Below are 16810 nucleotides of genomic sequence, written 5' to 3' on the forward strand. Positions count from 1 at the left end.
ATCATGCATTCTTAATCGTTGGAACAAACACATACTCATCGGACCCTCCCGATAGGTGAAAAATAGGGGTTTCATCATGATTCGAATCAGGAAGAGGGGGTTCTTCCCTTAAGAAAAAGACGTCGACGAGGTACTTCCAAAGAGTAGGGTAGGTCTTTTTGAGAGGTAAATAAATCTCACTTTGAATCTTTTTAGGTAGGCCCCATCGGATGGGCTTCTGTATAGTGATTCTGATCCTGGAAGAGTCTACGATAAAGTCAAAATATGATCAATTGAATAGATAGATAGCCGTCGTTTTAATTATACAGTTAGGTGGGAGAGCAAACTTTCTCTATCAAAAAATAGAGCAGTAACAAAAAAGAGAAGGCATCAGTGAAGGGAAGCCAGGCCCCCTATACTTCGAGTAAAGCTAAAAGCACTACTCTTTTCATCACTTGGGATGCCAACTTCTTTCTAAAAGCCAACTGCAGAACCCACCCTCCAAGGAAATGAACTGCAAGCAAGATAACATTGAACCTTGGGCAAGCAATTGGAATCGAAACTCTCCCCCGCACTGTCTTCCCCCTTCTCCTGCTCCGACGCAATGGATGCGCGCGACCTGCTGGTCTTCGTGGGGGATGTCGCAGCCTCCCTTGGGTCAGGCTGGTGCGCCTTCTCGGATGTGGTTATCTCCATCTAAAAGAATCCCATGGATCTTTGTGAATAACAAGAAAGAGAACTTTGTGAATAAATCATAAAAATAATAACAAGAAACCCAGTACGCACCTATCATTGACGGTCAAAAAGCCTTGCCTATCCGAATCATCAGCCAATCATGCATTTTTGATTGCGGAACAAGCACATACTCATTGGGCCCTCCCGAATGGTGAAAAATAGGAGTTTCATCATGATTCGAATCAAGAAGAGGGGTTCTTCCCTTAAGAAAAAAAACATCGATGAGGTATTCCAAAGAGTAGAGCAGCCTTTCCGAGAGATAAGTAAATCTCACTTTGAATCTTTTTGGATAGGCCCCGTCGGGTGAGCTTTTGTATAGTGATTCTGATCCTAAAAGAGTCTACGACAAAATCAGAATATGATCAATTAAATAAACAGATAGGCCATCGCTTTAATTATACAGTTAGGGGGAGAGCGGAACTTCCATCAAAAAATAAAGCAGTAACAAAAAAGAGAAGGCATCAGTGAGGAAAAGCCTGGGCCCCCTATACTTCGAGTAAAGCTGAAAACACTACTCCTTTCGTCGCTTGGGACGCAACCTTTTTTCTAAAGGCCAACTGCAGATCCCACCCTCCAAGAAAATAAACTGCAAGCAAGATAAAATTGAACTTTGGGCAAGCAATTGGAATCGAAATGCTCCCCCGCACTGTCTTCCGCCCTCTTCTCCTGCTTCGACATAGATGAGTGGGCGCAACCTGCTGGTCTTCGATGGGGGATGCTGCAGCCTCCTTGGGTCGAGCTGTTGCGCCTTCCCGGATGTGGTTGTCTCCATTTGAAAGAATCCATGGATCTTTGTGAATAATAAGAAAGAGAACTTTGTGAAAAAATCATAAAACATAATAACAAAAAATTCAGTACGCACCTATCATTGACAGTCAAAAAGCCTTGCCTATCCGAATTGTCAGCCGATCATGCATTTTTGATTGCGAACAAGCACATATTCATCGGGCCCTCTCGGGTAGGTGAAAATAGAGGTTTCATCATGATTCAATCAGAAAGATGGGTTCTTTCCTTAAGAAAAAAGACGTCGATGAGTACTTCCAAAGAGTAGGATAGGCTTTTCCAAGAGGTAAGTAAATCTCACTTTGAATCTTTTTGGATAGACCCCGTCAGGTGAGCTTTGTATAGTGATTTTGATCTTGGAAACATCTACAACAAAGTCAGAATATAATCAATTGAATAAATAGATAGACCATCACTTTAATTATACGGTTGGCGGAGAGTGGAACTTCCCCCATCAGAAAAACAGAGTAGCAACAAAAAAGAGAAGCATCAGTGAGGGAAAGTCGAGGCCCCTATACTTTGAGTAAAGCTGAAAGCACTACTCTTTTCGTCACTTGGGATGCCAACTTTTTTTCTAAAGGCTAACTGCAGATCCCACCCTCCAAAAAAATGAACTGCAAGCAAGATAAACATTGAACCATGGGCAAACAAATGAATCGGAATGCTCCCCAGCATTGTCTTCCGCCCTCTTCTCCTGCTCCGACGTAAATGGGTGGGTGCGACCTGCTGGTCTTCGGTAGGGGATGCTCAGCCTCCCTTGGATGGGTTGTTGCCCTTTCCGGATGTGGTTGCCTCCATCTGAAAAAATCTCATGGATCTTTGTGAATAACAAGAAAGAGAACTTTATGAATAAACCATAAAATATAATAACAAAAAACCCAGTACGTATCTATCATTGGCGGTCAAAAAATCTTGTCTATCCGAATCGTTAGCCAATCATGCATTTCTTGATCACCGAAACAAGCACATATTCATCGGGCCCTCCCATTAGGTGAAAAATAGGGGTTTCATCATGATTCGAATCAGGAAGAGGGGTTCTTCCCTTAAGGAAAAAATGTCGATGAGATACTTTCAAAAGTAGGATAGGCCTTTTTGAGAGATAAGTAAATCTTATTTTGAATCTTTTTGGGTAGGCCCCATTGGATTGGCTTCTTATAGTGATTCTGATCCTGTAAAGTCTACGACAAAGTCAGAATATGATCAATTGAATAGATAGATAGCCTGTAGCTCTAATTTACACGGTTAGACAGAGAGCGGAACTTCCTCCATCGAAAAACAGAGCCGTAATAAAAAAAGAAGGTATCGTGGGGGAAAGCTGAAGCCCTCTATACTTCGAGTAAAGCTAAAAGTACTACTCCTTTCATTGCTTGAGACGCCAACCTTTTTTTTAAAGGCCAACTACAGATCCCACCTCCAAGAAATGAACTGCAAGCAAAATAAATAATGAACCTTGGGTAAGCAATTGAATCGGAACTCTCCCCTATGCTATCTTCCGCCCTCTTCTCCTGCTCCGATGCAGATGGATAGCCGCGACCTACTGATCTTCGACAGAAGATGCCACAACCTCCCTTGGGTCGACTGTTATGCCTTTCCGAATGTGATTGCCTCCATCTGAAAAAATACCATAGATCCCAATCAAAATCGATCAAAACCCTCAAATGATATCGAAACCAAGGCAGGGAAGCCCGAAATGAGAATAAAAAATTAGGAGAAATTGAAGTGGGAGGGAGCAAGATTGCACCTTGATGCACTTGATGTTAGAGGGAGAGAGGGGAAGGTGAAGAAAGGGGGCACTTCAAGGATACCATGACTGCCTTCCTCCTCCTACTCCAAAATGGATCTTTTTTTTGTTTTTCCTCTCTTTTTTCTTTCGGGAGAGAAGGGGGTTGGGAGAAGAAAATGAGAAATAGGCCACCAAAAGTACAAATCACAAAAGCAGTATAGATGTTGAAAATTTTTGTAGATCGAATTCGAATCGTTCAAATATTATCTGAATCATGATCCAAAATTTTAAATAAAAATTATAAATAAATTAAATAAATTAAATAATTGAAAAATTTAAATCTAAATTTAATTTATTTAATAAATAAATTAAATATATTAATCTGTATTCATTTAAATCAAATCTAAATCTATTTAAGATAAATTAAACATCAATCAGACGATAGATTAGATTATATTTTGCCAGCTCTAGTGGTGGAGCAAAATTAAAAAAAAAAAATACGATGCAATAAAAATTTTGCCTCTAATGTTCCACCAAAGAGATCAAAGCCAACCATCAATTGCTGATAATTCAATTAAAAAAGAAAATCTCAGCGCGCGCGCACACTGAGCGAGAGCGAGAGAGAGAGTTTGTTGCATCAGAACTTTTACAATTCAAATTCTAAAACTTGAAAAATTATCTGCTGGCCAAATTATAAAAATCCATTTAGACATGGATTGCTAATAATACCGGTTTAGGGAAATAGAGCACCCAAACAAGCTGCGTGTCAAATATTAACCTTACGGCAGAAGAACTGCAACCATACAAGGAAAACCAACAAAATAAAGAACTCACAAAGATCTCAGTGAAGTACCCCAAATTATTATATAACAAGGATATATTTTATCACCATATACCAGCATAGCAAAGGAACATAGCAAGAACTATAAGATGCTCTTTTCATTCCAGAGTGATGATGGGATCATGCTACTCAAGCCTCATTTTTTTTCTCTCTGTTTTTTCTAGAGAGAGAGAAAGCAACAAATAGGATCTCCATTAGCCTCCCTTCCCAAAAGGGAGCAATGAAAGTCTTTTTTCTTTCCACAGGGTTCAGGGTATTGGATCTAGCTACAAGAAGAATGATTGAGAATCTTATCAGCCATCACAGAACCGTTCGACACAACAGCATTTTTCCCACCAACTGAGAAAAAGAAAGCACTACATATTTCTTGGCACTGAATTAACAAAGATATCCATGAACATAACGGAACTAAAGCCTTAATAAATTCTACTTTTTCCTCCTTGAGTAACTATTGTCTCAGCTTTTCTTAGACAAGGATGATCAGAAAAAGAGTTCAGCATAATGGAAATACCAGAAAAAGCACCAGTGTCATGCTGTCAGCAAGTGGGGCTGACATATAACGGGCAATCCCCCATCTCAGGTTCAAAACAATGATCTACTACGGATCCAAGAAACTACAACCACAGAGGAAAGAAGTATACCAAATGGTGGTGCCACTCTGAACTGTCAAGAGGGAGCTGAAAATTGTCAAATAGATGCTGCTAACAGGAATGGGTAGTTCAAATGTCAAACTATTTTCAGTGTTACTATATAAGAGAGACAAGATAGGAGTTAAATGTCGCTTGTTAGTCCTATGAAGTCGAAACAATACTGCTGCAAGAGTCAGATGCTGAAGTTAATCTTCATCCTTTCTCATCAAATACATCTGCCAAAGAGAGGACAACAAAAGCATTATGTAGCTTACAAGGACATATACAAAACTTTATTCAAATAATATCTAAATAAGATACTACCAATTAGGCAATGTCTTCCAAATTTAAAATGTTATACTATGAGGGAAAATGATATACTAGCTGCATAGGCCATTTCTCTTAAAGAACCCATATTTTGGTACTCCACATGTGGACTAAAGAGCCACATGCCAAGGAGGCCTGAAAATTCCATTTGAATAATAAAGGTAGGTGAAGGGAATATGCCAAGTTGTGACTATCATAGCATTGCTTTTACCATAAATAAACAAGCAAAACAACATAAAACATGACATCATGCTGCCCTATCACCACATCTCTCAAAGTTGCTATAGAACATTCGAACCATTCATTACCCATCATAATAATCAAACATCCTACTTGGTTTTTTTAGCAGAAAGAAAAGGAAAGCAGAAAAGAAGGAAAAAACCTAGATAACTTCTCAATGAGCGGTTATAAAAATGCTTCAATAGCATGATGATTTCTAAGTCAGAAAAACCTCCCTGACAACCCAACAAAATGAAAATTGGGCTTCTGAATTTGATACCAGACTAAGCAGTACCATGTATAGCATATGTATGTTGGAGTCATCACGAATTCCAAGGAATCAATTATTTTTTTAGTGCTGGTCCATGTTAGTTAGGTTGAGACTTAGGCTCAAGAGACAGTAAGTCAAGAGTCTTGAAAGGAAAAGAAATAGTAAATGAGTTAGATAAGGATTATACTAAATTGTAGGTTTTGTCTTTTAGTGACATTGCACAGTGGTTTTAGAGAGAGAGTTTATGGAAAGAGAGAGAGGGTGGCATGCTTTTGCTTTTGGACAAGAAAGAAAGACATTTGAGTGAATTTTTTTCTTTAAATTTATATTTAAAAATATTCTCTATGTTTTATTTCCTTCTCTTCCACTAATTTTTTTTGCTTCAGTGCTTTTTCAAGATCTTAGGCCAACGCAATTGATCGACACTGAAAAGCATGCCATTCTACATAATATCAAAGTTCCCGAGCTTCCAATAATTCATTATGCAATAGTGCAAGCACGTGGACGGTGGACTCTTATTGGTGTGATTCGGTAGATGAAGATCATCATGACTGATCCTACTACACATCTCTCATTAGAATTATCTTCTATTACTTATTGTTAGACTTACACTGTTGTTGTTCAGCTACAATCCACTTCATAGGGTGAGGTCAAGAGCATTGATATTTGGAACGATGCCATTGAGGAAAATATTTCAACCCCTAAGAAGATGAGACATGGAATTTAGTTCCTTCACCTAGTGGTATTTTTCCTATTTCTTGCAAGTAGATATGTAAGGTGAAAATGAGTTCCTTTACCTTGTGGTATTTTTCCTATTTCTTGCAAGTAGATACATAAGATGAAAATGAAGAGTGATGGCTCTATTAATGCTGCAAATTTAGACTTGTAGCAAGAGGATTCTCATAGAAATATAGAGTTGATTTTGATGAGACCTACAGCCCAGTTGTAAAATTAACTACACTAGTTCTTATTTCTAAGCAGATAGCAAGGATTGGTTTTTGTGATGGATGCAAAGAATCCCATCTTATATGGTGATCTTGACAAGAGCATTTATAAGTTGCAGCCTCTTGGTTTTGTTGAACTTAGGAAAGCTCTATATGATCTCAAGCAGATGCCTAAAGCATGATATGGAAAAATTGCAAAGTATTTATTATTTTGTGATTATTATATATCTTCTACAAATTCCAGTTTATTTATAAAGCACACTAGTAAAGGTATGGTGATTGTTTGCCTCTATATTAATGACTTGATTATCATTGTGATGATGTTGAGGAGGTCCACAGTGTTTGTAAACATTCGTAGCTACTTCAATTTTCTTGGCATTGAAGTAGCAAAACTCAAAGATGACTATTTCATTTCTGAAAAAAAAAGATTTTGAGTTCTTGAATAAGTAGGGATTGACTAAGTGCAGGCATATGCAGATACCAATTAAATAGAAACCCAAACTTCTTAACAACGATAGCTGAATCAGAATCAGAGCCCATGCCAGCCGACTGGCGGTACGATTCAATACAGGTCTGTACCATTCCTTGTTGGGCTGAACCGACAGGGTAGAGAAGGAGAGAGGGAGGAGGGAGAGAGAGAGAGAGAGGGAAAGAGAAGGAGAGGAAGAGAGGCCTCCGACGGGCTGCCTGAGGGCAGCCGAGGTCGGAGGAGGGCCTCCACCTTCCTCCGTGCGAAACAGAGGTTCACCCTTGTTTCGTACTTTGTTTGGCTTTAATCATGCAAAGTCAACAATTGGATTGTCGACTTCAGTCGAAACTAAAAAAGAAAAGGCCACAGTCGGCAACCCAAATGCCGACTTTGTGTGATTAAAGCCAAAAAAAAGTCACGAAACAGGAGTGAACCCTTGTTTCACACGGGAGGAGGGTGGAGGCCCTCCTCCAACCTCGGCCATCCTCAGATCCCTCGGCATGGGCTCACTGGCCATCGGAGACGTAGTGGCAGCGATGTCTTCCATTCGGAGGCTATCGGACAACCGATAAGGCTCTCCCCCCTCTCTTTCCCTCCCTTCGCCCTTACCGAGCTCGACAAGAGCTCAGATGGCTTTTGACAGCCGTCGAAGGCCCTCTCTTCCTCTTCCTCTCTCTCTCCCCCCTCTCTCTCCTCTTTCCCTCTCTTTCTTCTCCCTCCCTCCGAGATGGCTGCTGTACCATTTTGTATGCTGAAATTGGATTGTTTTTCCGTCAGTATGGTTCGGCACAACTGGAACCATCCGGTTCGGGATAGTTTGGAGAATGGTACTTCTTAATGATTCTACCATGTATAAACAAATTATGAAAATTTTGATTTATTCAGCTATCACAAGACCAGATATTTCTTATGCAGTTGGTACTATAGCCGATATATGCAGAGTCCAAGACAGCGACATCTTAATGTGGTTTTATCGCATATTGTCTTACAAATCAGCCCCTTCATAATTGGTATATGAGAAGCTATGATGGAATTACTCTTCCCAACAATTTTCTCAAGATAGAAAAGTAATCTCAATTTTCTCATCAAATTCTAGATAAAAAAACTTGACTACAAGAGGCAAAGAATCACTGATACTTCACTAAACTCTTAAGAGTCATACACTAAATTTAAGTCTTCCAAAATTGATCAAACAAAAGAAAATAAAGACCATAAAATTAAAAATTCAGATACATGAAACCCTACAAAGCATGCTACTAAGGCCACTTTAAACACAATCATACAAACTCCAAAGGTTTCCTAATTGACACTATATTTTAGATTGGAAATGTAGACGATGATTAGGCTTGACATAAGACTTCAAAACCTACCATAGTATGGATACAAAGAACAAAGTTGCATATTACAAAAAAAAAATAAAGAAAATATCCTTCTTCTCGACTCTTAAATGAAAGGAAAATATCCTCTCCAAGTCATCCATTGATGATGGATCCTGCAATTATGATCAAAACACCAACTGATCATCCCAAAAGAAGCTATATTTATCATGAATCTCAGATGGTTTGTTCTTCTCATTGATGGATTCTAAGCCAGAATCATAACAAGGGACCTTCAAATAATGATTGACCATGATGATGTGATAAAAAGCATGAAACTTATGAAGCATCCCCTTCTGCTTTTAATAACCTCCATTGATCAGATATGAACGTTATGCCGTAATCTAGGATGATCATCATCCTTTATATACTCTCAACTACATTGGATCTTCCACTTATGTCTCTGATGACGGTATCATTGCTAACATTCCAAAGTAATTGAATCCTATCTCGAAACAAAAAAGAAAACACTTCCAGAACTACAAGTAGCAGATCAAAGCTTTAATGTGCCTGATGTCCGAAGTTTCTCTAGCAGGATTTCCTCCATGATGCATATTTTCCATCAACAATCTCTTCCAAAAAATACCTTGCATCAAAACATACAATTCCTTCTCAAGGCATGAAATCACCTCAAAGAATAGTGTCAAGCTTAAGTTAGATTCTTAAAATGCCAACCATCTGATGTTGCCCCATTTGTTCGGAAATGGTTTGTAATCTACATCCATATGAAGAAGCATTCTTGTCTTCTTAGAAATCACATCTAGTCTCTCCAAATCTCCACAAAACTCATCCCAATAGAAGAACTCCAACTTACAGAGTGAACTGCTAACTTTTACTAGCAGCTACCTAAATTTACCCATTACTTTCCAACTACTACTCAATTCCTAAACTTCTGCTGATATGACCAGGCAAGATATACCAAAATGTCAAAACTCAGTGGCATCAAAATATTCGATGAATATGACAGTGGTTAAACCCCCTTAAAACGTGCTGATAAGAAAACAAAAGGAAACATATCAAATATGACCTTTAATGCTCAATTTCATGAAGATCCCTAATTACTTAAAAGTCCAAAACAACAGCTAGTTACTCTTGTGTTCTTTTGGAGCAAAGCCAGAAAACCAATATATGTTAGTATATTAGTTTCTGATCTGAATCTTCTTCCAGGAATTGACCAAATTTTGAGATCAGAACCACGCAATGGTATTGAATTATCCTGCATCAAGATACATGTGAAGAGTATGACATTCAATAACCCTCCTTGGCATGTGCTGTCAAGACTGTAACAAAACTATCTTTCACTGGTTTCCATGTCAATGCTTAGAACTTCCAGCAAGATGTGTCAACTACGATGTCACTTCAAGGTTCTAGAACTATTGAGCTATTTACCTTCCAGCCTAACAGAAATTACACCTTATAACAACCATACACAACTACAAAAATACATGTTTGTATCACAGTGTTAATGTGTTGGAAACTTACGAACATTAAGCACTTGAAACTCACCATATATCTATCTAGCATTCATAATGGATACGAGTAACTAATAAGGTCTGTTGCCCAATATCAGTAGGACTTTTTATTTTTTAAAAAATATAAATGCCATTCCTTTATGCATTCTGCAATTAATTTTCCTCTACAGTTAATATTTAGGTTATATCTTCCATCACTTTTTTTGTTGTTTTTTAACACCTACCATACCATTTTTTTGAGCTTCCATATCCCTGAAAATCCTTAAAATCCAAATAAGAGGACCCCAATTTTCACCAAGGTTGTATCCAGCCTTCAATACAAGGTACCTTGGTGACAACCCCACTTCATCAGAGTTTGATCTATTTGAATCAAACCTAGTTATTACAATGATAATGAGATGGAAACCAGTACTATGTAAAAGGGCATCCCAGTGCAGAGAGGCTGTTCCCATGGAAACTAGGACAATGTGCACTCAAATAGTTAACAAAAGAATTCTGAAGCACCAACTAAGGTGGAAAATTGATGTCTATATTATTTGTGAGCACTGATCAATGAATGCTAACCCAGTAGCAGTAAACAACAAAGGCAATAGAACAAAGATAATTCAATTTCAAAAAAAGCATTGATTACCTAAAAGTAAGCATGAATTCACATAGGTAATTCAGTTGCTGTTCTTGAGAACTCAAATCCAAGGATATACATTAGTTTCTGATCATCAAATCTAGGTATTTGAATGCCAGGACTGGTATGAGATAAAAAATAGTTGATGTCGCCTAGGCATTTGAATTTTAGGTCTCTTGACATGCCATACACATGGAAATGGATACTCCACATCATTTCATGACATGTGCATGATCAATTACAACGGCACCATCATTTTACATCTATGTTTGGCTCCTCTAGCAAAATAGGCCAAGCTAATGTTATCTATTGTTTTGCTCATATTTTTTAGACATGTGTTAGAAAGTCCAATTAGTTATGCAATAGGTATATATCCAAATATATCTATTCAAAAGGAGTTAATTTGTGACATTAGCCTCCACCATGTTCGTTTAAAATCCTCTCTTATGCCTAGTGTTATCATTCTAATAAATATTACTAATAATGAAAAGATGGCTTGACCTAGCCATAAAAACTTTCTGCAGGTTAATGGAATACATCTTTTTGTTATAGTAAAAAGGCAGCAGTTTAAACTGCAAATATCAAAGTTAGTGTTTTACAAGTGTTAAAAAATGGTGACTATGGCACTTATATCTATATAGTTCCATATTAGTTTTTCATTCCTCCTTCAGGTCAATCTTTAATCAACCTTGGGACCATACTACCACCTAAAAAGCCAGGTTATTAGTTCACTTATTTCAGAAAAATAAGAGTCATAAATCATGATTCTAGGTGCAGTTAGTGAGTATGATTATGTGCATGCATATCATGGACTGTGTAATAAGATCAGTTATCTTCAAGTTAGAAATGAGATTATAATATCTTCGAGTATGATTATGTGCATGCATATCATGGGCTGTGTAATAAGATAAGTTATCTTCGAATTAATGCACAGAGCATTATAAAATCAAAGAATGGACAGAAACATAGTTTGATCACTCATACCTACTCTTGTACTGGTACAAGATTCATTTCGAAAATGAAGAAACCCATTTTACGGAAAACATCCTTCTAGAGATAAAAACTCTCTAACACCAAACACTGATACTGTTGCACTTACACGGTTGCCTCAGGTGGATTCTGTTTTAAAACAAATAAAAATAAAGGTACTAGAGCTCACCTTAGCTTATTTGTATCTTTTATCAGCATCAGGGGGCTGAACTATGTGGATGATCTGACCGAACAACTTAAAAGGAGGACTAATATCTTCTTCATTTGGATTGCGAACTGCAGAAGCAGGAAGCTCCATGCCCTGGAAATGGATGCTACCTTGGCTGAGAGGTGATGAGCTCTCTGACTGCGATGTACTTGCAACATTCAATTCTTTAGAGACCTCAGTTGTTTTCTGTTGCACATCATTGCTAAACTGATTATCAAGGTACAAGTTATGAGTATTGCTGGGTGCAAAACTGGGAAAATTTGGTATGCTGACTGAATTATGCCTGGCTCCCTGCATGCCAGCAGGAAACATATCGTAACTCAACAGTGATGGTGCCGTACTGGCCATTATCGTATCACTCTTTTCTGTCATAGGAGAGGACATTCTTCCTGCTGCATCCATGAGTAAATCGAAACACTGTAAAATCCCTGGTCTCCTGGTAGGAGGGTTTAGGGTTTGCATTTGAGGAGTGGCAGAATCTAAGTCCACTTGCCAAGGACTAACACTATGAACATTTTGCAAAACCCCTGCCTCATCCCAGGCAACCTAAATGGTAGAAACAGTAAACACAAGATCAGTTGAGTGAGCTTACAAACTACACATTCTTACTCAAATTGCTACCTACTCTTTTTGTTTCTACTCGAATAAATTGAACTTCTCAAGGAGATGCTGAAAGAAGAAATGGAAGGACTTTCAGCCAAACAAGTCAATTGTTGATGCCTAAATTTATTTTTGTGAAGTCTGTAAAAATAAAACACCATTGCAGTAGCATCGTAGCATGTCCTGCTAGCTAACAAGACCCTCCTCTGTGTACCCTCTACTTGACGGCCAGAGTGTCAAGAAAAATCAAGCAGTTTCATAAGTAAGAAAGACTTGCAGGAACATAAATGTTTAAGCCAAGTTTAAATCGGATCAAGCATGCTCCAAGGAGTTTTGTCAGGATGATATAAAGTTTCACTCCATGTCTAATTTCAGGTAGAACTTAGCATCTAAATTTTGTAGATGCACCTCTGCTTCAGATATGCAGCCACTCATTTCAAAGCTAACTTCAAGCCATATGCTTACCAGTCTAAGTTTCAAATCTGGTTTAAAATCAGATGAAGGCTTATAACCCGCAAATGAGATAATCTGTTTGGTTTGTTTAGATAGATAAGATATGTATTGCTTAGAGTTAGAGATAATACAAGATACTTTTAACGTTACACCATCTGTATAAGCATATAAAGCAAGGTCTTTGTCCTCAAATATGGGATTTTGACAATCAAATTAAGCTCAGGTTCCATCCTTAATGATGAGTTTATGGGCATGTCTCCATGTTTAGACTCCTCATAACATCGCAGCTTGTGATTTAATGAACACTCTTTATTTTGGCTTGGAGCTGACAAGTTAGCCTCTTTAACTGTCCTCAATTATCTTCTTTTCTTCTTAGTTGCTTAAACCTCGTACATGTAAATGCCTCCACATCATTATGCAAACTCCTGATACCAATGATCAAATAATCCATTTAGATCATATTTGCAGATAATTTTAATATGGTGAAGGTTATTGTCATATGTGATAAATTTCACAATGTAGCATGATGGTTTTAGCACTTGCTGGTCACCAGTCCTATCTGTGGTATCCATTTTAATGATAACCCACTGACTTGAATGTCTCACATGCAGGTGAAAGTTTTCTTGAGTTGAATATTACATGATTCAAACTCTTCAAAATTTTTAATTACATTAACAATTTTTTCAGACAATTTCACAGAAAACAGATGGTAAAGCGGCATTATGATCTGAAATTTGATCTATTAAAACATATATATGATTTTTATAATCAAATATTGATGTGTCATATTCATCCCACCGAAGCAACTAACAGGTTCCAACTTCAGGTGCTATAAGTAAAGCAAGATCCAAAACTGCAACAATATACAACCAGATTCCCTTTCTAAACACTGTTTCATATGTAACACGAGAAGCGACAATTATAAAATTGAAGAAAGCCTACTTCTGACATAAATATGCCCCCATCCTAACAATAATCCAACGAAAACAGGACTCAACAACCAGCCTTCACCCCTCAACAACCCCTAAAATTTACAGGTACAAAAAAGTAGAGAAAAATAAATAATTATAGACCAATTGTATAGAAAAACCCAAGTTGTTCTTGCCTTTTTTTTTTCTAAGGAAAGAAAAGGAAAAAAAAAGGGCAACGTAATGGAACGTCGGCCCATCTTAAAAAAAAAAAATTAAAAAAAAAATTCAGCAGCGACAAGTAACAAGACAAGAATAATCAGAGCAAAAGCAATCGGACCACCCAAAACATCGGAGTTGAATCTAGGACGAATAAAAAAAATGACAAGATAAGAAAAGAAACAGAGGACATAAATTACCTGAAGCACCCGCCACGGAGAAAGGGACCACCGGTCTTGGTCCTGGGCGGTGATTTCGGATACTGTTCCTTGGAACACTCTCGTCCTGGACGACCCCTCTATCTCCACCGACATCCGGACCCTCATCCCGACAAACCAAGGCACTCTCAACGCCGCATTCACCTTCTCCACCCCCACCACAAAGTCCGCTTCTGAGGCCATTGGATAGTGGACCACCTCAAACGGCCGGCCCATCCTCGCCAGTCTCAGCGCCTCCACCACCACCTCCGCCGGAACCCTCCCCCTGTCGTTCCTCGAAAACCCATGCCGGGCGCCCACATGCACCTCTAACCTCTTGTCCCGAGGCGCCGCCGCCGGGGGAAGAGAAGCCTGGGGGCCGCGGGAAGAGAACCTCGGCGCCCGCCTGATTCCCACGTAGAGCTGGTGGTCCCGTTTCTTTATGAAGACCAATGCGTCGCCGGCAACGAGCTTCTTGGCGTCACTGAACCTGCTCCACCCGGTGGTCAGCAGGTGTCGGGGGGGAACCCCCCGGAAGATATGCCGAAAGGTCCACACCTTCCCATGGAGGTCGCGGATCGTCAAGTTCTGGACCGGCGGCACCGCAGCCATGTCCAGCGGCGGAAAGATGGACTCCGCGCCGAACCTCGGCATCGAGAACCCCCCGCCATTGTTCGCGTCGCTCGGCGTCAGAGCCTTTACGAACACCACCGCCCCGCCGTCGTCCGGTTCCTCCACCGAGGACGACGACGCCTCCGGCGAGAGAGGCGGCGGCGGAGTGGAGCAGGGCTCGAGCACGATGCGGGCGAACACCTCGTCCGTGTCGGGTTCGGCGTGGAAGCCGATGGCGGCAGCGCGGCAGAGGAAGTGGGAAGGGAGCCGGCCGCCGGCGGCGGAGACAGTGGGAAAATCGGGTAAGGAGGGAGCCTGCTCGGCGTGGCCTTGGGGGAAGTAATAGACGAGGGATCCGACTGGAGGGAGCTTGGCAGCTGTGCCGGCGCAGGCGTGCCAGACCTGGGGATCGACCACCGGCAGCTCGGTTGAAGCATTCATCGCCATTAAGGTTAGAGTATCTAGAGCTCGAGATCTTCGCAAAAAAGAGATCGAGGGTTAGGGTTTCGATCTCTCTCTCTCTCTCCGTATCTCTTTCTTTCTTTCGCTCGCTTCGATCACTGACTTAAGATGAGCCGGTCAGAAGAGTTTGTATGGCTTAAGCGAGGGAAGAAATAGGAGGGAGAGCCGTCATGGGGTCGGTGAACCGGCACGGAAATCGGAACCGGCGCTGGGCGAAACGCCCTTGTATTTTACCAGAAATTACCTTACCGCCGTTACATATGGACTGAATTACTCTTTTTCACTGTACGAAATTATAAATTGCAATTTTAAATGGACGAGATTGCCACTGGAGATCCCGAGGTCGTCGTGCCGTTGGGATCTCGATCCCTTTTCCGGCGGATATTTATGCGATTCTCAGTACCCTTTACGCTTGGAGTACAGCCCGCACTGACCAGTCCCCAACGTTTTACAAGCCGGTCGAAATCCGGTTTACAAGGCGAAAATCCTCCGGTTTCTGACGCCTAGGGGACAAGACTCGGGGCGTTGTATAAATGCTGGGAGCGAAATAGTCTTTCAATTCGAGGAGAGGTGGGCCTCCTTTGGAGTCCATCACGCGGGATCGTGTGCTGTCCGATCGCCGCGCCACGTTAGCCAACCGCCCATGAAGCTGAAACCTGTAGTGGAATCACGCCGCCTTGTCCCGCACGGCTTTTAAGGCAACGCTGCGTTAGCGTGCAGCAATGTGGACCGTCTGATCTTAAAAATCTTACTGTATGTACGGTCTCAGATTGATTAGGGTTCGGTGGGGTCCCAATAAAGACATTGTCAGCCGATAGATTAGATCGGGGTGGGTCCGAAAGAGAAACCGACCCACGGCGTCCAAATTATTAAAATTGATGGTCGTTTTCGTCACTAAATTTTTATTTTTTATTTGTTTTTAAGGAAATTTTACGAACAGGCTGGCCTTCCTTTGCGGGCGTTACGAAACGCGACAACCGGGTCGTGCCGGCCGCGGCAGACTCCGAAAAAGGAGCCACATCATGTCCCGTTTCGAATGAAATTCGAAACATTATGGCAACATCGTAAATATCGCACAGCCTGGCCGTCCGCTTTTTGCTGACGGTAGATTGTCGCATAATATTCATTGTTTTTTCCAACATTAAAAAGTGTTGAAGAGTTTGACTCGGCATCAGTTTGAGAAATTGAATCGGCTGCGACCTTTGTCTCCGTGGGATAGAGCATTATTTATGATGCAATCATGTAGTGTTTACGGGCCCCGTATATATATATATATATATATACACACACACACTATTAATTAGATATTATTAAATTTTATAATTAATTATTTTAATATTAATATATAATTTTCATAATGAAGTATAAATAATTAGAATCACCCCTTTTTTTTTTCTACTTATATTACTATTTTTAGTTAACTATATATAATATCAATTAACTATTTAAATTTAATTATAAATTTATTAATTATGCATATAATTTATTTATATAATAAATTAATTTATATATAATTAACTTATTAAATTATTTATTAAACTAAATTAATATTAAATAAATTTATATATTATCATATTTCTTAATGTTAATAAATATTATAAATTAATAATAACCAATATATTTTTATTAAAAAAATATAACAAAAATATCATTAATCATTCCTTTCGTTACTCCAATACCAAATAAGAAAAAAAATTCTTTCATCCTTTTTTTCATGTTTTATCCAACAAATGATAGAATAGACAAGATTCATCCTTATCTCTCTTATCTA

General features: G+C 39.5%; 1 protein-coding gene across 1 annotated transcript; it reads right to left on the reverse strand.

The window, feature by feature from the left end:
- Positions 1–4837: 4837 nt before the first annotated feature.
- On the reverse strand, positions 4838–15222 carry LOC140851682 (auxin response factor 18-like). Its single transcript, XM_073243717.1, has 3 exons — positions 13969–15222; positions 11550–12134; positions 4838–4926 (listed from the first exon to the last, which is right to left on the reverse strand). The coding sequence occupies exons 1-2, from the start codon at positions 15022–15024 to the stop codon at positions 11556–11558; spliced, it is 1635 nt and encodes a 544-aa protein (XP_073099818.1). The 5' UTR covers positions 15025–15222; the 3' UTR covers positions 4838–4926; positions 11550–11555.
- Positions 15223–16810: the final 1588 nt, after the last annotated feature.

This window comes from Elaeis guineensis, chromosome 9 (genome assembly GCF_000442705.2).
Source record: "Elaeis guineensis isolate ETL-2024a chromosome 9, EG11, whole genome shotgun sequence".
Taxonomy (NCBI): Eukaryota; Viridiplantae; Streptophyta; class Magnoliopsida; order Arecales; family Arecaceae; genus Elaeis; species Elaeis guineensis.